The sequence below is a fragment of the Scyliorhinus canicula genome, chromosome 2, assembly GCF_902713615.1.
Source record: "Scyliorhinus canicula chromosome 2, sScyCan1.1, whole genome shotgun sequence".
Lineage (NCBI taxonomy): Eukaryota > Metazoa > Chordata > Chondrichthyes > Carcharhiniformes > Scyliorhinidae > Scyliorhinus > Scyliorhinus canicula.
Window position 1 is genome coordinate 192,936,523 of NC_052147.1, and position 25,416 is coordinate 192,961,938.

At 46.4% G+C, this 25,416-nt stretch overlaps 1 protein-coding gene across 2 annotated transcripts in view; it reads right to left on the bottom strand.

Annotated features, from left to right (window-relative positions):
• Positions 1–2,369: 2,369 nt before the first annotated feature.
• The window catches only part of itga4 (integrin alpha 4), a 215,404-nt gene continuing 192,357 nt past the window's right edge, over positions 2,370–25,416 (bottom strand). Inside the window, exons 27-28 of one of the 2 annotated variants that reach the window (XM_038789255.1) lie at positions 12,103–12,222; positions 2,370–2,576 (exon numbers count right to left, since the gene is read on the bottom strand). In XM_038789255.1, coding sequence (XP_038645183.1) covers positions 2,433–2,576; positions 12,103–12,222 — 264 coding nt within the window. In that variant the 3' untranslated portion in view covers positions 2,370–2,432. Of the gene's footprint in view, positions 2,577–12,102; positions 12,223–21,631; positions 21,829–25,416 lie in introns of those variants that run through there. The other variant, XM_038789256.1, reaches the window with a different exon arrangement.

Consider the following 25,416-nt stretch of genomic DNA (forward strand, 5'->3'; position numbering starts at 1 on the left):
GACAGCTGGTTTGTGATGCAGAACAAGGCCAGCAGTGCGGGTTCAATTCCCATACTAGCTTACCTGAACAGGTGCCGGAATGTGGCGACTAGGTGCTCTTCCCAGTAACTTCATACTTGTGACAATAAAAGATTATTATTATGTATTGCAGAAGGTGCAGTGGAAGCAGAGTCAATGGTAACTTTCAATGTGAAATTGGATATGTACTTGAATGGAAAAAATTATTGGGCAAAGGAGAAGATTGACCTGACACAAGCATGATGGGACAAATAGTCTCAAACTGTGCTTTTTATGAAAGAAAGTCTCTTCCAAAAGAGATTTCCAAAACTGGCCAGCTGACACCTTACATATTGGGCTGTAACATCCAAGCTCCATAGCGTCGGATTGGGTATCCCCTCCCCCCCCCCCCGCAAGATTAAATGGATACTCCTCCCAGAAGTTCTCAGGTAAGGCTTTACATGGCAATTGTCCAGAAGTGCAAACTTCCTCTGCACAATTTCCTTGCACTGGGAACCATCTAAAAATGCAATTTAAATCACATACTTAGGTGACACAGTGGCTATTCATAGAATTTACAGTGCAGAAGGAGGCCATTCAGCCCATCGAGTCTGCACCAGCTCTTGGAAACAGCACCCTACCCAAGCCCACACCTCCACCCATCCCCATAACCCCACCCAACACTAAGGGAGGGCAATTTTGGACATTAAGGGCAATTTAGCATGGCCAATCCACCTAACCTGCACATCTTTGGAGTGTGGGAGGAAACCGGAGCACCCGGAGGAAACCCACGCACACACAGGCAGACCGCACAGTTAGCATTGCTCCATCATAGCGCCAGGGACCCGGGTTCAATTCCGTCCTCGGGTTACTGTGTAGAGTTTGCACATTTTCCCCACGTTTGAGCATGTTTCGTCCTGATGCTCTGCTTTCTTCCCATGGTCCAAAGATGTGCAGGTTAGGTGGTTCGGCCATGCCAAATGCCCTTAGTGTCCAGGGATACGTGGGATAGGACACTGAAATGGGCTGAGGTGGAGTGCTTTTTCAGAGGGTCGGTGCAGACTTGATCGGTCAAATGGCCTCCCCCTGCACCGGTAGGTATTCTATGATTCTATGGTTCTAACTTCTGGGTAACTTTTGTAAAGACATCGGCCAACCCCCTACGGGACTCCCCTATATCCCCGATTCCACATGGGATTTCCCTCAGCACATGGGACGCTCCACTAGCCCCCAATCCTCTGCCCACTATAAGGCCTGATTCTTCCCTGTGCCCACCCGAAATCTGACTATCCCACCTGAAGGCCCTAGCTCCTACCCTCCATGCTGATTGCTCGGAGGAAGAGGACAATTTTGCACCCACATTCACAGTCAGCAAGAACGGCAAGGCAGGCACAAAACTTTGTGAGATCCTTGCCCGTGATATCATAGAATTTACAGTACAGAAGGAGGCCATTCGGCCCATCTCGGTTTCTGATTTTTCCTACCCCTCACCAGTGACGTAGGCCCTTTATCAGAGGGCCTACACGCCACATGATTTCCACCAGTAATTGTGCGGGGGTGGGGGGGGGAAAGAAATGTTTCACATCAGCTCTGATCGGGGTGCCCGATCTCTGGCTCAGCAAACTGAAGGCATAAACCATGCCCCCAGATGTTTGTTTTTGTCAGAGTGGCTCGAGGTCTGGTCTGAATATCAGTAGCAATGCACACTGATTTTCAGTCAGAGCCTAACACTGGGAAAATTCCACTTAAAGTTAAATTTTGGACAATGTCGTTGACAGACCATGATACTAAAACAACAGACAACTCCCGGAGAGAGTTTACGTTATATAGTCAAAATTTACAAATAAACTCATACCATTCCTTGCTGCCTGGGCATAAAACTGGTGTTGTGGGTTAGCCATCCATTACAGAAACAACCAGGTTTTAATTTCTGCTGGAGCTAATGCAAATTAAAATCAAGTGTTTATTTAATGGATGGCTGATCTGCAAAACTAGTTCTATACCCTAAGTAGCAGGTAAATCTACTCTACGCCTTGGATTCTTAGCTGATATAACTGTGTCAAAGAACGAACAAATGTTCTGCTTATTGTTACAGGTAGAAAGGTGCATTCTTTTGGAGTAAAGTTGGTAGAATGCATTTCTCGGTAAATTTGATTGTTTGTTGTAAACACAAGGTTCGATTAAAATAAACCCTAATACAGGTAATATGTAACGTAACAAATCTATTCAAACAGAAGCAATTTAAAATACTTGCATGCACAAAAAAGTGCATACTTAGGCTCTACAAATTATAATATGGAATAATCGTAGTGAATTTCTGCAGAATCATCTCCTGCACAATTTTAAGATGTTTTTACTGAAATGTACATACTTTCCACTCTTCATATAATCCCAATGCTGTTTGATTTGCATTTCATATACTTTTCTTGTAAATTTCAATTCTTAGTTATGAATTCTGAGAAAATGTTTTCATCAGTTTCCTCTTGATTTATTGACTTCCATCCTCCTCGCTGGTTACATTTTTCTGTTTCATCATTGTCGTTGCCTTTCAATATTACACTTCTTCGAAAGAATCCACACTAAAGATGGGAGCGAGAATTAATCACAAAATTATCGATCAATTTCTTACTGCTTACATTTTTAATAATAATCTTTATTGTTTACATTAACACCGCAGTTGTCAATGTATGTCCCCTCCCTTCGCTTCAGAAAAATACTTTTCACTGTACTTCGGTACATGTGACAATAAATCAAATCAATCAATCAATTAAGTTACTGTGAAAAGCCCCTCATCGCCACATTCCAACACCTGTTTGGGTACACAGAGCGAGAATTCAGAATGTCCAAATTACCTAACATCACGTCTTTCGGGACTTGTGGGAGGAAATCAGAGTACCTGGAGGAAACCCACATAGACACGGAGAATGTGCAGACTCCAAGCCCGGAGTTGAACCTGGTACCCTGGCGCTGTGAAGCAACAGTGCCGCCCGTTACATATATTTCTAACAGTGGTTTCTGAAAATTCTTAAATGGTGGGTTTTGTCAGTTAATGGCTGAAAGAATAACTAAAATAGGGGAAACTGAAATGGTCATTATCTTGCAAGTTGCAAGTCATCTACGTACTCACCAAAACCCAAGAAAATACCAAAGGTAAAGAACATGAAAAATGAAAATTGCTTATTGTCACGAGTAGGCTTCAATTAAGTTACTGTGAAAAGCCCCTAGTCGCCACATTCCGGCGCCTGTCTGGGGAGGCTGGTACGGGAATCGAACCGTGCTGCTGGCCTGCTTGGTCTGCTTTAAAAGCCAGCGATTTAGCTCAGTGAGCTAAACCAACCCCCATGGTCATCTTTGCAGAATAAACAAGCAAGCAAAAGTGGCATTGGTAATACAAGGATTTAAATAAATATTGATGACAAGACAGAAACGGTCTTTAGATCTTTACCTCACAGATAAAAAAAAATATTTTTTTAAACAAATATTTTTCATTCCAAACACAATCAGCAAATAACAAAGCCAGCAAAAGATACAACCACAGTTTGTCATTTTTCCTCTGAACACCACTCATACTGGATCAGGCTCATCCTGGCACACGATGTTGCTGAATTCACCCAGTGTATAACTTCAGTCCAAACCACCCCCCCCCCCCCCCCCCCCCCAACCAGGCTCTATCCCAGCTTCTCCCGTTTCCGTCTCATCTCCTCCACTGGTGCCTTCTCCGTTTCCAACAACCATCCATAAATATCCACAATCTTTCCTTCCCCAGCTCATCCTGAGTTACCAATCTATCCAACATGGCATACCTTGGCAGCTGGGGAAACGAGGGGAGCTCCTTGAACACATCGGCCTGCACCTGTATGTACTTGAATTCACTCTCCCACGGCAGCTGGTACTTCTCCAGCAACTCTGCCAACCTCGTAAACCTCCCTGACCCGCTCTACTCCTTCCCTATACCAACTCCTGTATGTTGCACCTATCCCTGCTATGATTCCCGCATATCGGGATAGTAGAGAATTACCCTGTAGCCACCTGGGTTGGCCACTTCCTCACACAAAATGGAAGAACGCAAAGATTGCAGGGTAAAATGGACATTGGCAAAGAAACCAGCAGTCTGCAGAATCCCCTGTATTCCAGTTGCCACAGAAACCTGACAGAATTGTAACTAACAAGCTGCACATATTAATGAAGCGATTTACGGTGATTCCCGGGCACAATGGACACAACAGTTAAACATTCTATGGAAGGCCAGACATTCCGGCGCCAGTAGAGTCTAAGACAAAAGACACCAATAAGGTGCAAGGAACCACCCGGTGATCGAGGAACGGCCCCGTAATTGGGGAAATTCAAAGCAATCGATTGGGAAGAGACCCAATCGATTGCAGGTTTATAGAAGGTCCGCCCTGAAGGATGCGAAGCCCCTGGGACCTATAAAAGTCAGGTCCCAGGACTCATTCGTTCTCTTAGCCGGCCCTCCCAGCAGAACATCTTAGCAGCTCTCGAATAACCTTGAGAAGGAGAGGCCTGGCCAACAGCAGCCGCCATCAAGTATCATACAATGCACGCTATGAGAGTAGACACTCCTGAACCCTTTAGTCCACACCGACTGGAAGCCTGCGGATCCAGGATAAAGCAAGAGGCCATTGTTCCCTGATCCGGCAGTTCCCTTATTCCAGATAAGTGTTGGCCTGTTAGTGGTAGGATTAGCCTAGTCTTGTTGTTTTATACGCATAATTAGTAGATAACTATTATAATAAACGTGTCTTGTTTGAACTTACTAACTGGTGTATTGAGTTATTGGTTTGAACTTGAAACTTGTGGCAGTATCTCAACGATACCTGGCGACTCTAGAGCTAAGGAACAAAACAGAGCCAAATTGAGTGTAAAGCACACTCACCCAGAACGAGCAACAACCCCCACTCCAAAGTGCCACTTCAGTTGGTTCTATACCTTGAGGGACGACACCACAAGCGGGCTAACTGTACCTAACCGGGGAGAATGGGAGGGGGGGATTAATGCCAGAGTTTATAAGCCCGCCCCCACACAGGAGGCTTCCTCCACCTGTACCAATTCATTCCCCTCCCCACGACCACCATTGTGCCATCTCCACATTTTCTGCTCAATAATAATATAGCAGGTATGGGAGTGCCAGCCCTCCCACCCGCAGTCAACTCTGCAAAAACGTCCTCCGAATCCTGGACACCTTGCCTGTCCATACAAATTCCGAGATGAACTTTTCTACCCTCCGAAAGAATCACTTTGGAAGGAACATCGGAAGGGACTGGAAAGCAAATAGAAACCTTAGGAGAATGTTCATCTGTATGGTCTGTACCCTGCCCGCTAAGGACAGCAGTAGAGCATTCCACCACTTCAGACCCCTTTTTACCCCTCTACCAACCTGGCCAAGTTCCACATATGCATCATGGGCCATCTGAATTCCCAAATATTGAAATCTTGTTTTGGCCAGCTTGAATGAGTCATAGATGCTTACAGCATGGAAACATGCCGCCCAGTTTCTAGCACTCAGCTAGTCCCACGTGCCTGCATTTGGCCCATATCCAAGGACAAAATTGTACCCACCTCTACCACTGCCTCTGGCAGCCTGTTCCAGATTCTCACCACCATTTGTGTGAAGAAATTTCTCGTTTGGTCTCTTTTGTATCTCTCTCCTCGCACCTTAAACCTATGCCCTCTAGTTCTAGACTCCTCTACCTTTGGGGAAAGATGTTGATTGTCTGCCTTATCGATGCTCCTCATCATTTTATAGACCTCTATAAGATCACTGCTAAGCCTCCGACGCTCCAGGGGAAAAAGTTCCAGCCTCTCCTTATAACTTCAGACCATCAAGTCCTGGTAGCATCTTCGTAAATCTCTTCTGCACTCTTTCTAGTTAAACAATATCCTTCCTATAATAGGGTGACCAGAACTGAACATAGTATTCCATGTGTGGTCTTACTAATGTCTTGTACAACTTCAACCAGACGTCCCAACTCCTGTATTCAATATTCTGACCAATAAAACCTAGCATGCTAAATGCCTCCTTCACCACCCTGTCCACCTGCGAGTCCACCTTTGAGGAGCTATGAACTTGTATTCCTAGACCTCTTTGTTCTGTAACTGTGCCCAACTCCCTACCATTAACTGAATAGGTCCTGCCCTGATTTGATAGACCAAAATGCATCACCTCACATTTAACCAAATTAAACACCATCTGCCATTAATCGGCCCAATTGGTCAAGATCCTGTTGCAATCTTATATAACCTTCACTATGCCACCAATCTTGGTGTCATCTGCAAACTTATTAACCATGCCTCCTACATTCTCATCCAAATCATTAATATATATCACAATTAACAGTGGACCCAGCACTGATCCCTGAGGCACACCGCTGGTCACAGGCCTCCAGTTTGAAAAACAACCTTCCCCAACCACCCTTCGGCTTTGGTCGCCAAGCCAATTTTGTATCCAATTTGCTACCTTGCCATGGATTCCGTGAGATTTAACCTTTTGCAACAACCTACCATGCGATACCTTGTCAAAGGCCTTGCTAAAGTCCATGTGGACAACATCGACCACACTGCCCTCATCTACCTTCTTGGCAACCCCTTCAAAAAACTCAATCAAATTTGTGAGACATGACTTTCCCCTTACAAAGCCATGCTGACTTTCCCTAATTAGCCCTTGCCTGTCTAAATGCCTGTAGATCCTGTCCCTCAGAATACCTTCTAACAACTTAGCCATGACAGAAGTAAGACTCACCGGTCGGTAGTTCCCGGGCTTATCTCTACAGCCCTTCTTAAACAAGAGCACAACATTTGCTACCCTCCAATCTTCAGGAAACTCTCCTGTGGCTGTCGATGATTTAAATATCTCAGCTAGGGGGCCGGCAATTTCCTCGCTTGCCTCCCAGTACGTTCCGGGATATATTTCAGCAGGTTCCAAGGATTTGTCTATCTTGATACACTTTAATACCTCCTTCTCTGTAATATGTACACTCAAGACATCACTTTTTATTTCCCTAACATTTGTGCCTTTCTCAACAGCAATACTGACAAGAAATATTCATTTAGGACCTCTCCCATCCCTTGTGGATCTGCACATAGATGACCCGGTTTATCCTTAAGAGGCCCTACCCTCTCCCTAGTTACACTTTTGCCCTTTATGTATCTGTAAAAGGTCTTTGGATTTTCCTTTGCCTTATCTGCCAAGACAATCTCATGTCCCATTTTTGCCCCTGATTTCTCTCTCAACTTTACTCCGACAAGCCCTATACTCTTCAAAGTATCCACTTGATCCCAGCTGCCTATGCATGTCCTTCCTTTTCTTCCTTTTGACCGTGGCCTCAATTTCCTGAATCATCCAGGGTTCCCTACTTCTACCAGCCTTGCCCTTCATTCTTAAGAGGAATGTGCTCACCCTGAACCCTAGTTAAGACACTTTTGAAAGACTCCCACTGACCAGCTGTCCCCTTGTCTGTAAACAGGCTCCCCAATCAACTTCTGAAAGTTCCCGCCTAACACCATCGAAATTGGCTTTGCCCCAATTTAGAATTTTAACTTTTGGACCAGACTATCATTATCCATAGCTATCTTAAAACTATGGCAGGACTCCCAAATTAGCACTCCTCCCCGGGTGTTCACTGAGAATTCACTTTTACCACATTCAATTTGTACCCAGAAAAGAGGCCAACTTCCCGAACATGTCCATTATTTTCTCCATACACTCCAATGCGTTCAAGACATTTAACAACAGATCATCTGTGTACAATGACACTCTATGCTCCTTACCTCCTCTTTCAATGCCCTTCTACTCTTGATGCCCGGAATGCAATAGCCAAAGGTTCAATAGCCGACACAAACAGCAACGGGGTCAGTGGGCATCCCTGTCTCATGCTCCTATGCAGCCAAAAATATCCTGAGCTCATCACGTTCATCCTCACACTTGCCGTGGGGAAAGCATACAGCAATGGCACCAACAAAATGAATGTTGGCCAAAACCCAAACTGCCCCAGGATCTCAAATAAGTAACTCCATTCTATCCGTTCAAAAGGCTTCTGCGCGTTCATTGAAATAATAACTTCTGCCGCATTTCCCCTGGAGAGAGTCATCACCAGAATCAATAGTCGCCAAATGTTCGACAACTGCCGCCACTTAACAAAACCGGTCTGATCCTCAGTTCCCACTTCCAGCACACACCGCTCCAGCTGCCTTGCCATTACCTTAGCCAGCAAGTTCACAACAAGGGTTTAACAGGAAGATTGGCCTGTACAACCACATTTCACTGGGTCCTTATACTTTTTTGGGATCAAAGAGATTGATGCCTGAGCCAGCTCGGCTGGCAGCTCCCCCCATGCCAATGAATCATTACACATCCCCAGCAGATGGGGCACCAACACTGCCAAAAATTATTTATGATATTCTACTAGAAAGTCATCCGGCCCGTTTCCTTCCCGGACTGCATCAACCCAATGGACGTCATTATCTATCTCTTAAAGTCACCGCAGTGCCTCCAATCCATGGCCCTTCCCCCTCTCCACCTCCGGAAATACCATCCCATCGAAAAAGTGCCCATCTCCACATCCTCCCCTCAGGGCTTGGACCTATACAGTCCCCGGTAAAAGGCCTTGAATAAGACCATAAGACATAGGAGCAGAATTAGGCACTCAGCCCATCGAGTCTGCTCTGCCATTCACTCTGGATGATATTTTTCCAATCCCCATTCTCCTGTCTTCTCCGGCATCGTCACCAATCTTCTGCCCCATACCTCACCTGCGCTATCTCCCGCATGGCCGCCTGTCGCCTCAATTGATGGGACAGCAGATGGCTGGCCTTCTCCCCATACTCATAAAACACTCCCCTTGTGAGATAGAGCTGGCCAACCCCATTCCCTGTCGTCACTAGATCAAACTTCCCTTGTAGCTTCTTCCTCTTTGCTAACAAATCTCTAGTCGGGGTCACCGAGTACAACCGGTCCTCCACGATGACATCCACCAACCTCCGTCTCTCCACCCTCTCAAACTCGTCTCTGTGGACCTTATAGGATATAATCTCCCCCACTGCCTTCAATGCCTCCCAAAATGGTCTGAAATCACAATCGCTGCATATTCCGCCTGCACAATCCCTGGGAGTATTCATTTCCCCACCACGAAAAAAATCTCTGCACATGGGATAAGAAGGAAAACTCTCTCTCCTAGATGCCTAAACCTCCATCAATCCACCCCCCCCCCACCCCATCTGATCCATGAATATCCACAGCTCCTTTGCCTTCCCAACCTGGTCAATGACTTAGGTCTCAATCTATCCATCCTTGGATCGAACATGCAGTTGAAATCATCCACGTTATCAATTGATGTAAATCCAAGTCTAAGGTGGATACCAATTTCTTCCTAACAAATGCCGTGTTGTCCCAATGGGCACATAGAAGTTCACTAGAACAACCAGCGGCCCCCTCACCATCACGTCCCGCCCTCCCGGGTCCCACACCTCGCTGGCCACCACAAATGCCACACGTTTGTTAAACAAAATCATGACCCCTCTTGACTTAGAAGCAAAACCTTGAGGGGAACATCTGCCCCATCCATCTCTTTCTTAGCCTTGTCTGGTCCTTCACTCACAGATGTGTCTCCTGCAGGAAAACCACATCCACCTTTACGCTTTACAGGCGTGTGAATACCCAAGACCATTTAATGAGCCATTTCAACCCCTCCACGTTCCACGTCACTATCCTCACCGGGGGTTTCTGAACTCTGCACCCCCCCCCCCCCCCCCCCCCCCCCCAATAAGGTCCTCCATCCCATCTTGACACAAAACTCTCCTCACCACCAGGCCCCCCTGTTGTCAGGGCCCACCCATAATGGATGCTCCCTCCATTCTTGCCTGCACCTAGCCACAAAATCTCCTGCTCCTCCACCTCTGTATCTGGTTGTTTCTCTCCCAATTTCAACCAATCCCCTCCTACCTCCCATCTCTTACCTAACTGCTTCTGTTTACTAGTATCCCTGCTAGCATGGGAACGCCCACCTGGAGGTCTACACAAAGAATCCCAACCCATAATGCCCAAACCACCCACAACTCCGCCTCCCCCACTTTCGTCCTTCAGAAAGCCCCTACCCAGGCACCCCTGCCTCCCCACCAGAACTGCCTCCACCAACCCCCACACTCCAGCAGGAGAAAGGAGCCCTGACTCTGAACCATCCCCCATCAACCATAACAAAAGACTAGCATGTGCAAAAGCAAAACATTAACAAACCTTAAACATACATATCAAAATCAAATATTCCACCCATTGGAACTTCCCCAACCAAGTCATTCACCTCCACTGGCATCATGAAATATTGTTCTTTGCCCTTGTAAGTCACCCAAAGTTTGACTGGACCTTTCTCCAAAGAGTGCCACCTTGACCCTGTTAAAACCCACCCACTGCTTGGCCAGGTCAGCTCCAATGTCCTGGTAGATCCAAATCCGCTGACCCTCCCAATTACAGTCTCGTGTCAACATCGGCCACCTCAGAATCCTCTCCTTTTCTTGGAACTTATGCATCCGGATGATCAGCACCTGCGGTGGCTCCCCAGCTCTCAGCCTCTCTCGCAGCGAGGTGGTCCCGAACCACCTCCGGCGGTTTCTCAATGAACCTTTCCTCAGCCAGTTTCGTGAACATCCTAGACTCCTTCACCCCCTCTAGAAGTCCCACAAATTCTAAGTTCTTTAGGCTGGACTGATTCTCCTGATCGTCCAACTTCACCTTCAAAACCTTACAGGCTACTCCCAGCATTGCCACCTCTGCCTCCAATGACATGATCCAGTCACTGTCATCAGATACCGCCCTTTCCACCTCATGGATCATCGCACCTTGTGACTCCAAATATTTCTCCATCCATTCCAAAGTCTCGCGAAGAGAGACAACTGCTCCCTCAATTGCCTTGGACCAGTTCTCTTGCCGATTGTGCTAAAACGCCCCCTTGGTGAACTCCATCAACTGCTCCACAGTTAGTGGGAGAGGCGATGACGATGCTCCCGGCTCCGTCATGCTCTCAATTACTGCGCCACACGGATCCTCCTCCTCCTCTTGAGCCAAGGCTTTACTCGACTTCTGCCGGGTATTGTAACTCGTCGGCATTCCACTTTGGAGGAGAAACCAACTCCCTCAAATTACTTAGCATTTTGTCTGGGAAAAGTGCCCATTACCGGGTAGAAAGGGCCAAAACTAAAGCCTCCAAGCAGGAGCCACCTTGTGTGCGACTGATCAGCTCATGGCCACCTCCGTAAGTCCAATTAAAAAAAAACTCATGACTGCAGTTTTAGCTACGGTTTAAGGCCTGAGTGTGTAAAATCCTGCAGATTTTATCTGCCAGGTAGAAGATGCTTGATAGCAAAAGAGGCTATTCAAGATAACCTTTACTTTTCCTGTGTGAGACCTGGAGCGGCATAATAAGGTTTGAACAGAAATTGATATTTTCATTTTTGTCAAAATATAAATTAAAGTATGCAATTACATTTCACCCAAATTATTATACTTTATTGTTCCTTCGAAATACATCCCTGTTGGTTCAGTGTGTATTCCGACATGGGTGTATCTGTGCATTTAACATTGGATAAATTGTATTTGCAGGAAGACTCAACATAAATGGTGGAAACACACAGTACCCAGGGAGAGAGACACAGCATTCCTAGAGAAAGAAGCAGTTAATGTTTCAGGTTGCTGACCATTTATCAGAAAATATTATGGATGTAAGTTTTAAACAAATAAACTAGTAAGGAAGGAGGAAGGGATACATAGAATAAAAGAAGGAGGTCTGTAAGAGGATGGAAGGCAGGAGAGATTAATGCTGCATGGCAAAAGATGAATCATCGATGCGACATTTAAAAAAATGTGAATGGAGGAGGTACAAATGGCAATATAATCATTCTGAACAGCTATTATCCAAGAAAAATGCGAGCAATTATTATATGATCTGAAATCCGTGAACTAGATGTCGAGTCCAGAAGGTTATAAAATGCAAATTCGAAATGTGAGGTACTGTTCCATGAGCTTATATTGAGCTATAGTGGAGGCAGCCAAGGAAAAAACTGTGCATTTTAGTTATAGATGTGGAATAATATTAAACTTACTTTGCAAAGTACGACTACACACATAGCCAATGTCGAAATACCCAGGATCAGACTGAACGTGATAAGTAGCATTGCTACTTTAAGTTTTGGTTTAAAATTATAAATTGCTTCCATGTTAACCTAGGGAAAAAAAGAGGAAAACTGAGTTAATGAGCAGGAAGATAGTCATTAATTCTGAAAGATTAGGCAGAAAGTATACATGATCAGAACAATTATGAACGACAACTACTTGTATTTATAGAGTGCCTTTAACATAATAAAAAATCCCATGGTGTTTCGCAGGAGCATAACAAAATAAGATTTGACACAAGAAGTAGCTTTTTAGGAATGGTTTAAAGGAGTAAAGAGGAGTTTAATGAGGGATTCCATAGCTTAGAATTTTGTCACCTAAAGGCACATAGTAGAAATTGGGAATAGGCCGAGGTCAGAATTGAGGCATGCAAGATCCCAAAGGATTGTGGCATTGCAGGAGATTACAGAGATGGGAGGGTGAAGCCAGGGAGGGATTTTAAAACAAGGCTGAGAATTTTTAAATGGTGAATAATGAAATTAACTTACACTTTTTATAGAGCCTCTCACAACCTTAATTTGTTGTGAAGCACTTAAAAAAGGGCCGCACTGCGCATGTGTGCCCGATCATCAGCGCGCATGCGCGGCGATGATCTGGCACACATGCGCAGTGCAGTCACATTTTTTTATATGTTCACGGCCATTTTGAAGGCCGCTTGCAGCCGGCGTAATTAACAGCCGGCTGCTGCGGCTGTTGTGCGCAGATTTGCGCGATCGGAAGCGCCACGATGGATGGCTCCGCGACCCTCGTGGAATCTGCCCACGACCGACCCACGGGTCACACCCCCCGAGTTTGACAATGCCTGCAATAAAACACATTGAACTCACTTCAAAGTCTGGAGCATCTTTTACTCAAAACTGCATCAAGTGGCAGCTTGTGTTATTCCAAATTACACAACACATGATACCAGGAGTCTGTTCAGTCTAGTTAGTTAAACTCAGCAAGATCCGTGACGACCAGCAAATGTATACCAGCACAATGGAAAAGATTCTGGCTCCTCATCATCCACAAGGACCTGAACGACATGACGCCTCAGTTGCAGAGAATCCTGCTTAAAGTTAGGAGGTATGACTTCAACTTGGTGTACACACCTGGCAAGGAGCTCATCATCAGTGATGCATTGTCCCGCTCCATCACCTCACCCAGTGAGCCACTGGAGATCATCCAGCACATCGAATCGCATGTGCAGCTGTGTGCTAGCACTCTCCCAGTGAGAGATGAGAAGGTAGTTCTCACCGTGATGAGACAGCCAAAGACCCCCTCTTGCAGCGCGTCATCCACAACCTTACCAATGGCTGGCAGAAAGGGCAGTGCCCACAATTTTACAATGTGAAGGATGACCTGACGGTGATTGATGGTACCCTCCTCAAGCTGGACAGAATTGTCATTCTGCTCAGTCTCCAGAGCTTGGTGCTGCGTCAGATTCATGAGGGATACCTAGGCGTCGTGAAGTGCAGATGCAAAGCCCGGAAATCTGTCTACTGACCCGGCATCAGCCTGGACATCACGAACATGATCCTGAACTGTGCTACCTGTCAGCGGTTCCAGCCAGCACAGAGCAAGGAGATGCTCCAACAGCATGACATAGTGACCTCTCCGTGGTCCAAGGTTGGCACGACCTCTTTCACGCGAATGGTTGCGACTACATATTGATCATCAACTATTTCTCGAATTACCCTGAGGTGCTGAAGCTCCCGGACCTCACCTCCCGGACCGTCATCAAAGCCCGCAAGGAGACGTTTAAGGCATGGCATCTCAATCACCGTCATGAGCGACAATGGCCCGTGCTTTAACAGTCAAGAATGGTCCACGTTTGCCAGGTCATACAATTTCCAGCATGTCACCTCCAGTCTGCACTATCCACAATCCAATGGAAAAGTCGAGAAAGAGATGCACATTGTGAAACAGCTCATCTGCAAGGCTGTGGACTCTGCTTCCGACATACACCTTGCACTGCTCGCATACAGGGCAACTCCACTGTCCACTGGCATATCGCTGGCTCAACTCCTGATGAACAGGGACCTGCGGACGACGCTTTCAGTCATACACCTGCCCAACCTGGATCCCCTCCCGGTGCTGCAGAAGATGCAGCAGCTCAGAGACCGTCAAAAACAGGGTTATGATGCCCATGCCACCGATCTGGCCGTGCTATCCCCGGCAGACACTGTTAGGATCAAGATACCGGATGGTGGGCGGTCTGCCCCGGCTGTTGTTGTTTAACAGGCCATGCCCCTATGTTGTGCGTATGGCTGATGGCTCCATCATGCGAAGGAATCGACGGGCACTGCGCAAAGTTGCCTGCCCGCAACCATTTTCTCCTCCATTTCCATATGTTGAATTGCCACCTCCTGATACCTCGCACCACGAGGCCACCAGTCAGGCTTCGATCATGCCTGTCAAGGCGCTGTCGTCCCCTCCGCCACCTCTCCGGCGGTCGACCAGGATCAGACGTAAGCATCAGAGACTGGACCTGTGAACGTTTGTTTTGTTTGCTCTGTTCTGTTGTCCTCCGTCAGTCACTTCAGACAGACTCATTCACATGTAAACACATTCACATATGCCAACAAAACATGAAAAAAAAGACGAGATGTCATGATATGCAAACATGCAACTAATGAACACATAGAATAGGACACGACCAATGAGCAGTCAGGACACTCAGAGGTGGTATCTCACTATAAAAGGGATGAGGCACTCACACCCCACCTCTTTTCCACAGACCAACATCTACAGAGTGAGACAGGGTGTATCCTCAGCTTCACACTCCAGCACGTGGCTTAGAGCAAGGCTGGTTCAGTTAGACTGAGTTACTACATTTAGATTAGCAGAGAGTCGAACTCCTTGAGAACTGGGCTAATAGTTCAATAAAGCACATTGAACGCACTTCAAAGTCTGGCGCATCTTTTACTCAAAACTGCATCAAGTGGCAGCTTGTGTTATTCCAAATTACATAACACAACAGGGCCCAATTCAAAGGCAGTACAGCAGCCATTACTGCAGCAGCCATTAGAAAAGAGAAATGCAAGAACAAAGGAAACAAGGAGAGGCAGAAGCCTGATACCAGGGGCAGGGCTGTCCCTCGCTTCTCAGGTGCTGACATCAAAGTCCTCCTGGAGGTGGTGAGGAAGAGGAGGGACATCCTCTTTCAAGATAGTGGAAGGCAGCGGCTACTCAGCCAAATAAAGCTGGCTGAAACAGTCAGCAGAGGGAGCATAGTCCAGAGGAATTGAATTCAATGCCAAAAGAGGTTCAATTCATTTTGCCCTGGCAAACTAAGTGCAATGAAAGACTCCGATGACAGACCTCTGAATATTCAACCTCCCGAATGTTAGAAGATTGGGTGCCCAGGTACTTACTGTCCCTTTGCAAAGCTCCAAGCCCTAGTGCTGTTGAGGACCTGCAAGCACTGATACACACAGATTATATAAGTGAACAAGCATTGGTCAGAGAGGTTAGCAAGGCCTTGTCCTCTTTTGTTCTTGCGAAGAGCTTACTATGCCAGACAGAGGGCTCTTACTGGAGCTTAATGCCTCAAGTTGCCATCATCACTTTCAGGAAGGAGTGAGCCATGTAAATTACTGGAAAGGCCCGCGGGATAATGTCGGGGAAGAAGAGATGGGCATACCTGAAGGACACAGTGAAAGGTATAGCAAAAAGTGGATAAGTCCAAAGATGTCCAGGTTAGGGGATTGACTATGCTAAATTGCCCTTAGTGTTCAAAATTGCCCTTAGTGTTGGGTGGGGTTACTGGGTTATAGGGATAGGGTGGAGATGTGGGCTTGGGTAGGATACTCTTTCAAAGAGCCGGTGTGGACTCGATGGGCTGAATGGCCTCCTTCTGCACTGTAAATTCTATGAAATGCACTCACCCCCATTCAACAGCCTGCCAAATCTCAGCCTCAGCACAGCAGAGGGTTCTGCTGTCCAAGGTTAGTTCTCACAATCTCCTATTCATGTCACCCATGGATTCGAACGTGGAGGACGACTGCCTGAGGCCTGTCACGGCACCTAGGCCACCACACGAAACAGTCAGCACGGGCTGGATTCTCCGCACCCTGACACAGAAGTCTTATTTGGCGACGGGGCGGAGAATCCAGTTTCCCACATGAAATCAGGACTGGCTCCGGTTCAGTGATTCTCCACCCCCCCCCCCGAAAAGCGAAGTACCCAGGGAGTATGCCGCGCCAATTATCCACCACCGGAGACCATTGCCAGAGAGTGACCGACTTCATAGAGAGCTACATGGGGCAGCACTTGGAATAGATGCAGGAGCAGGTCACTGACATGCTCTGTTGTATGGATCAGTCAATGGCACTGTAGCACACATACATAGAGTGGGTGCCAATTGTGTCCTAGCTGATGCGCCCAACCTACACCTCACCAAAGACATCTGGAGCACCAGCCAAAGGCGGAGGCAGTCACCAATGAGGATGAGGGAGCCTCCTTCCATTTTGCACCATCATGAACCACCTATGCTTGAAGGAAAACAAGGGTCATTAAAGGGGCTGGTTTAGCACAGTGGGCTAAACAGCTGACTTGTAATGCAGAACAAGGCCAGCAGCGTCGGTTCAATTCCCGTACCGGCCTCCCCGAACAGGCGCCGGAATGGGGCGACTAGGGGCTTTTCACAGTAACTTCATTGAAGCCTACTTGTGACAATAAGTGATTATTATTATCTATTCACTGGCAGTAACAAATGAACAGGCTGCATTTTTAATAGAAGTGCTGTCATAGGCAGCTCAAAATGAGTGCCAAAGCATGCTGTTCACCTGCACTAGAAGGGTTCAGCTGGACTAGATTCTCCCTGACATTGATGCAGCTGAACATTGAGGGATTCGAAGCCCTTCCTATTAATGTATCTCATTGGTCGATCACTCAGCACCTTAATGGTTGTGCGGCTGTAATCAATGATGCTCTGCACCTGGAGAAATACAGCAATGGAGATTAATTCCACTGCCCTGTGCCTGCAATGTCCCATCCAAACGTGTATTGACCACTCCCCTCACAGCCTTTATACACCCAATGGCAGTTGCATGTGAACGGTCAAGTGCTCCTCTTAACTGTGCCCCCTCTTATGGCTCAATTTAATTTCTTGGTGAAATCATAACTGACCCACTGTATTGCCACCTCCATGACTCTGCATTGTTCCACATCCAGGGTGCAATCTTCTGGCTGTTCACGCTACCATAATCATCCGATCCTGCCGATGGTACACCACGCCACGGGTTTCCTGGTGGCATGGGGTGGTTTCAATGGGAAATCCCATTAATAAAGTGGTCAAGAAGGCATACGCCATACTTTCCTTCATCGGAAGGGGTATTGAGTACAAGAGTTGGCAGGTCATGTTATAGTTGGTTCGGCCACATTTGGAATACTGCATACAGTTCTGGTCGCCACATTACCAAAAGGATGTGGATGCTTGGGAGAAAGTGCAGAGGAGGTTCACCAGGATGTTACCTGGCATGGAGGGCGCTAGCTATGCAGAGAGGTTGAGTAGATTAGGATTATTTTCATTAGAAAGACGGAGGTTGAGGGGGGAACCTCATTGAGGTCTACAAAATCATGAGAGGTATAGACAGGGTGGATAGCAAGAAGCATTTTCCCCCAGAGTGGGGGACTCAATTATTAGGGGTCATGAGTTCAAGGTGAGAGGGGAAAAGTTTCAGGGAGATATACGTGGAAAGTTCTTTACGCAGAGGGTGGTGGGTGTCTGGAATGCATTGCCGGCAAAGTTGGTAGAGGCAGGCACGATAGCATGATTTAAGATGTATCTAGACAGATACATGAATGGGCAGGGAACAGAGGGATACAGATCCTTACAAAATAGGCGACAGTTTTAGATCGAGGATCTGGATCGGCACAGGTTGGAGGCCCAAAAGGCCTGTTCCTGTGCTGTAATTTTTCTTTGTTCTTTGACAGCAGCGGATCTGGCCAGTGACATGCCATCTCCCACTGCTGAGAAATATGCCATGGGGAGGCCAGAGAATCTCACCCCCAACGTGTAACCCCTGTGCTCCCAGCAACATTTCAGACTGGCACTTAATGAGCAGACAAGAATACTGGTCAAATTTCCAAATCGGGCAACTTTCTAGGTCTTGCCCTCCCCTCAACTCGGGAAAGTTGCTGGAGGCAGAAATAGCAAAATCTCCATGCCTTCCCCATCAGGGTCTAAAAATCCTTCCCCTAATTACTGTTGTAATGTGGGCAATCATAGCAGCCAATTTGCACATAGGAAAAAGCAAAATATTTGGTGCAGCTCAAGGGGTTATATTCTACCTCTTTGAACCAAGAGAAACAGCTGTCAGAAACTAGTGGAGGGAAAATAAAAATGGAGCTTCCAAAGACCCACAGAAACCTAGGTCTATAGGCACGTATCAAAGCAGTGAAACACATAAAATCACTTGCCTGATGCTTCGCAATGGATATTTTGCTGCATGGAATGGGAACAAGGAACGTTGCCTGTTCTCCATTCCAGAGCATCCTTCTTAGTGGTTAGTATAATATCTGTGATAACCACTTGAAGACAGAAGGCAAAGACAGACATTAAGAAAGATATGGCAGCAGAAGAGTATCACATACCAGGCAAAAAGCTTACACATGCATTCTGGAAAGTGTCCATCAACATGCTATGTATTTACAGTTGGCCCATACAAAGCTTTTACACTTCTTTCATTGCTTACTTTGTATGACCAAATCCTAGTTACAGTTTACAACTGAATACTGAAATTTTGAAAAGATTTCACACAGTAAATCATGTTTAACCCCATCCCATTCTCTCAGTTCCTTCACCTGTGTCACATCTGATCCGATGAAGCCACTTTCCAAAACGGTGCTGCTGACATGTCTTTATTCTTCCTTAATTGTGGTTTCGCACCCACTGTGGATGACAGGGCTCTTAACAATGTCCGATCCATCCCCCACACCTCTGCCCTCACCCCTTCCACTCCCTCCCAGAACCAGAATAGTGTCCCCCTTGTCCTCACTTTTCACCTCACCAGCCTCTGCATTCAAAGGATCATCCTCCACCAGTTCCATCAACTCCAGCATGATGCCACTACCAAACACATCTTCCCCTCACTCCCCCTGTCAGAATTCCACAGGAACCATTCCCTTCTGGGCTACCCTGATCCAGTCTTACATCAACCCCAACACTTCACTCTCTTCTCATGCAATTGCAGAAGGTGCAACACCTGCCTCTTTACCTCCTCCTTGCTCACCATCCAAGGGCGTAAATTCTCTTTTCAGGTGAGGCAGCGCTTCACATACATTTTTTTCTGTTTCATCTATTGCATTCACTGCTCCAATGCGGTCTACACTCTATATTGGAGAGACTAAATGCAGACTGGGTCACATTTGCAAAGCACATTGGTCCTCACAATCTCACTTGAATTAGGTGCAAAAGAGGAGAGGACAATGCGCACATCAGGTGTAGACTTCAGCCAGTTCCCTCACAAAGGACAAACCCATACCTCAAGAAATCATCTTTTTATTGCTTTATTCCCAAGTTAGTTTTTTTCTTTGTAGACTGTTAACCAGAGGCCCTGGAGCTGAGCACACACTAGCACTGCTCTGTCCTGTCTTGGACTCTCCTGTACAGCTCTGACGAGCAGATTCTGTTGTGTGATCCTGTCCAATAGGTAAACTGCCTATTTGAGTCTCTGGTTATCTCTTCATCTTCACAGTTCACTTGCCTTGCTTGCCAGCTGCTGGAAAGTGGAAGTAACACTGCTCCATGATTTGGAGCCAAAAGTGCTTACCTGGTGAGTGCTTAAGTCAAGCGTGCGTGCAGGGCGCATGTGACCTGTTCTCAGCTGCTGCGTCTTTCTGGAAAACTTCACACAGCCTGACTTATTTTCATTTAAAAGGTGGCAACGGCCAACGTTCTCTTTTTTTGTTTGTTTGCAATAAATATTTTATTCTGGACAGGTAGGCACCAGAGATCCCAACGTAACCAAAAGTAAAGAGCATTATTTTCTGGTCCGGCAATCTAGCTTTAAAAATCCATTATTTTTCCAGAATGCAGTTCCATTATAATTCACGTCAAAATGCAAAAAAGCTAAATTTGTTCAAGATAGCAATTTTGAGACATGACCAGTTTAATTCTCGAAGGTACAACATTGAAGCCTGTATTCCCCAAACCTTGTGCTCCCCTGCGCAATGCCAAAATAAGGTGTAGACTTTTCAGGGTTCATGTCGCTTTACACCAGTTTGGTTTATATTACAAGATGGAAATCCTTCTCAGTAGAGACGGGGACTAATTTTCTAAATGTGACCTCCGATACTAAAATAAAATATAGAGAGCCATGGTCACAACTCCTGAGAATAACCACGTTGACTGTAATTTCTCAGCCTGGCACTCCATGCAGCCCAGGGCTTTACCAAATACAGCCCCCCAAAAAATAAAACCTGGTGCCCATTATGCCCCCAAAACCAAACTCGCGCTGGGTCACACCCTGAACAGGGAGGGGTGCTCAGCCACCAGGGGCAATCTCAGCAGATGAACTCTCGGGCCTACACAAGCCTAATTTCCCCGGATAAATTACCAAGAGGAGCCGCGCGGGGTGGGGGGAGCAACACACCAAGCCTCGGGCACAGGTGCACCAGCAATCGGATCAAAATACTCACAAAAGGGAACGATCTTCCTCTCGACTGTGGGGATGGAGCGGCCTCACCTCCCCCTCAATCAGTGGTCCCACTCACCCTGAGCGCAGAGCACGAAACCTCCTGGACACCAGTCGACACTCGGACGTCTCCACACAAACCGGGGGGTGAGCCCTGAGCCATGGACATTTAGGTTTCTCTCTGCACCCCGCTGACCACCCCCCATTACTGTCTCGTCCTCTCCGCCGCAGCTACGGACATTTTCCAATTTGGCCGCCATTCTCAAAGTAAAAGACAGGCTCTCCTCCTGCAATTGGGACCACCGCAGGAAAGCGCGCCCAATCGTTCCTCGAGCCTCCCAACACTTGCTGGTGCCCCACCCGCAGGTCACGACCCTGTATTTGAAAAACCCTGCTCCACACGCTGTCAGACCTGCTGGGACTTTCTGTTGTTGCTTGCCGATTCCAGCATCTGCAGAAATTTGCTTTCATCACATTTAATTGGAACGTCAGCTACAGCCACACACCGTAGGTTGAGTACACATCTATGTGCTCTTTAAATTTAATGTCTCATAACTTCTGCTCTGTTTGCAAGATCATTTGGCAATTAATACAGTCTACATTAACTCAAAGTGACGTCAACTTAAGAGAAGGAATGAAACAGGATCTTTATGGCCCTGTACCACATTTTATTTGTTTATGAGATGTGCATATAATTGAAAATGTCAGCATTTATTATCCATCCCAATTGCCCTCGAGAAGGTGCTGCCTTCTTGAAACACAGCTCTCCTTATGGTGTAGGTACACCCGCAATGTTGTTCAGAAGTGAGTTCCAGGATTTTGACCCATTGAGAATAAGTAAATTCGACATATTTTCAAGTCAGGATGGTACGAGACTTGAAGGGAAACTGGTATACTTGCAGCTAATGGTGTTCCTATGGGCCCCATGGTCAATTGTAAGGTGAATCATTTCTGTGGCCACAAACAGGACTCCAAGGTGTATGTTGCCTCCCTGGTGCAAGGGTCAAGGATGTCTTGGAGCGGTTTCAGGACATTCTGGAAGGCAGAGGATGAACAGCCAGTGCTCATGGTACACATTGGTACAAACGATATAGGTTTAAAAAAATGCATGAGGTCCCAAAAGCAGAATATAGGGAGTTTGGAAGAAAGTTGAGAAGTCAGACTTCAAAAGGTAGTGATTTCAGGATTACTACCAGTGCCAAATGATAGTCAGAACAGGATATATTGGATGAATACATGGCCAAAGAGATGGTGCAAGGGTTTCAGATTCCTGGAGCATTGGGACCAGTACAAACTGGACAGGTTATACCTGGTCGGGACCAGGACTGATGTCCTAGATTTATTTGCTAGAGTGGCTGGGGAGGGTTTAAACTAAAAAGGCAGGGGGGTGGGATCCTATGCAAGGAATTAGAGGAGTGGGAATCAAGAACAAAAACAAAAGACAAAAAGGGGAATAAGAAAAGTGATAGTTAGAGAAACCAGGGGCCAGATTCAAACAGGGCCAGTGAAAAATATTTTGAACGGGACAAGTAATGTTAAAAAAACAAGCCTAAAGGCTTTGTGTCTTAATGGGCGGAGCATTTGTAATAAAGCGGATGTACTAATCATGCAAATAACTGTAAAGGGTATTATGTTATGTTATTTGAGTAACACAAGTCGCTACTAACTGCAGACAATGTTGAAGAATACTCCAGTCCTCAAAGTAAGTTGAAAGTATTTATTTAATAATGACAAAGCTAATAAATGAGTTTGACACTCTGCTGATCTAACTCTAGCAACACAGTAAACTTGACTAGCTGTTCAAACTGTATCTAAGCCACATGTGGTGGCTTGACTGTGATCTCTGCTACACTCGTGTTATTCCTCCAGTCTCTGCTGGGACTGAGAGCGAGAGCTTGTGTGAGCTGTAGTTTTATAGTGGTCATGTAATGCCCTCTAGTGGTTATGCCACAGTTGGGTGTTCTGATTAACCCCTAAATTACGGGCGAGATTCTCCGCAAATGCGGAGAATCGTAAAGGCTGCCGTGGGACAGGCCGTGACCCACGGCAGCCTTCACGACCACTTCCAGGGCCGATTCTCCCCCCCGGGCTGGGGGGTCTTGATGACGGTCATCAAGGCCGCACGTCAAGCGTCACGCCGGTTGACGCGGCCGATGATGTCGGCCGCGCATGCGCAGGTTGGACAACGCCAACCCGCGCATGCGCAGTTGCCGTCTTTTCCCTCAGCCGTCCCGCAAGATGTGGCGGCTTGATCTTGCGGAGCGGCGGAGGGAAAAGAGTGCGTCCGTTACGGACGCACGGCCCGTGATCGGTGGGCACTGATCGCAGGCCTATGCCCCCCTTGGCACGGCCGTGGTACTGCCGTGCCAACCGGGCCCCCAGATGCCCCAAACGGGCATTTGGCACCCGTTTCACGACGGCAGCAAGCAGGTGTGTTCGCTGCCGTGTTGAAACGGGCGTGAAGGCCCGGCCGCTCGGCCCATCGGCCTCGGAGAATCGCCGCTTGGCGTAAAAAGCGGCGAGCGGCAATTTGTGGCATGGGTCGGGCGTGGGGGGGGGGGGGGGGTGAGAATAGTGGGATGGCGTGAAAAATGTCGGGAGGCCCTCCCGCTATTCTCCCACTCGGCGTGGGGGGGGGGGGGGGGGGGGCGGAGAATCGCACCCTACATGTCTGTCTACATATCATTACAAAGGGTACAATATAACCGGGATTATGGAGACATGGCTGCAGGGCGATCAGGGATGGGAATTGAACATCCTGGGGTATTCAATATTTAGGAAAGACAGAGAAAAAGGAAAAGGCAGTGGAGTTCATTGCTGGTTAAAGAGGAAATTAACACAATAGTGAGGAAGGATATTAGCTCCGATAATGTGGAATCTGTATGGGTCGAACTGAGAAACACCAAGGGGCAAAAAACATTAGTGGGTGTTGTATATAGCGTTCAAAACTGTAGTGTTGATGTTGGGAATAGCATTAAAAAGACATTAGAGGTGCATGCGATAAAGGAACATCTGTAATTATGGGTGATTTTAATCTGTTTATAGACTAGGCAAATCAAATTAGTCACAACACTGTAGAGGAGGAATTCCTGGAATGTATGCAGGATGAATTTCTGGACCAATATGTTGAGGAACCAACTAGAGAGCAGGCCATCCTAGACTGGGTACTGTGTAATGGGAACGGAATTATTGGCAATCTAATTGTGCGAGGACTCTTGGGGATGAGCAACCATAATATGATAGTATTTTTCATCAAGATGCAGAGTGACGTAGTCGATTCTGAGACTAGGGCCCTGAATCCTAATAAAGAAAATTACATTGATATGAGGCGCAAATTGGCTATGATCGATTGTGAAATTTTACTTTAAAGGGATGACTGTGGATAGGCAATGGTAAATATTCAAAGAGTGCACGGGGGAACTGCATCAATTGTTTATTCCTGTCTGGCACAAAAGTAAAATGTGAAATGTGGCCAAACCACGGTTTACAAGGGAAATTAGAGATAGTATTCGATCCAAGGAAAAAAGAATACAAAATTGGCCAAGAAAAACAACAAGTCTGAGGATTGGGAGCAATTTAGAATTCAGCAAAGGAGGACCAAGGGACTGGTTAAGAAGGGGAAAATGGAGTACAAGAGTAAGCTTGCAGGCAACATAAAAATTGACTAAAAGTTTTGATAGGTACATGAAGAGAAAAAGATTGGTGACAAATGTAGATCCCTTACAGTCAGAAACAGGGGAATTTATAATGGCGGACAAAGAAATGGCTGAGCAACTAAATACATACTTTGGTTCTGTCTTCACAGATGAGGACACAAATCAGATACCAGAAATGTTGGGGAACACAGGGGCTAGTGAGAGGGAGGAACTGAAAGACATCAAAATTAGTAGAGAAATGGTATTGGGGAAATTGATGGGATTGAAGCCTGATAAATCCCAAAGGCCTATAATCTACATCCCAGAGTACTTAAGGAAGTGACTCCAGATATAGTGGATGCATTGGTGGGCATCTTCCAGTATTCTATAGACTGCAGTTCCTGAATACTAGAGGATAGCTAATATAACTCCACTATTTGAAAGGGCAGATAGAAAAGAGGAACCTGTAAGCCTGTCGTTGGTAGTGAGGAAAATTCCAGAATCCATTATCAAAGATCTTTCAGCAGAGCACTTAGAAAACAGTGGCAGGATTGGACAGAGTCAGCATGGATTTATGAAGGGGAAATCATGATTGACAAATCTACTGGAATTCTTCAAGGAAGTAACTGGTAGAGTTGATGAGGGGAAACCAGTGGATGTGGTTTATTTGGACTTTCAGAAGGTTGTTGACGAAGTCGCACGTAAGAGATTATCATGTAAAGTTAAAGCGCATGGGATTAGGAGTAGTGTATTGAGATGAAGAGAAAATTGGTTGGCAGAATGAAAACAATGAGTAGGAATGAAAGGCACTGGGACCCCAACTATTCACAATAAATATTAATGATTTGGATAAGGGAACACAATGTAATATCTCCAAATTTGCAGGTGACAAAAAGTTGGGTGGGAAGGTGAGCTATGAGGAGGATGCAGAGATCCTTCAGTGGGATTTGGACAAGTTGAACAAGTGGGCAAATGAATGGCAGATGCA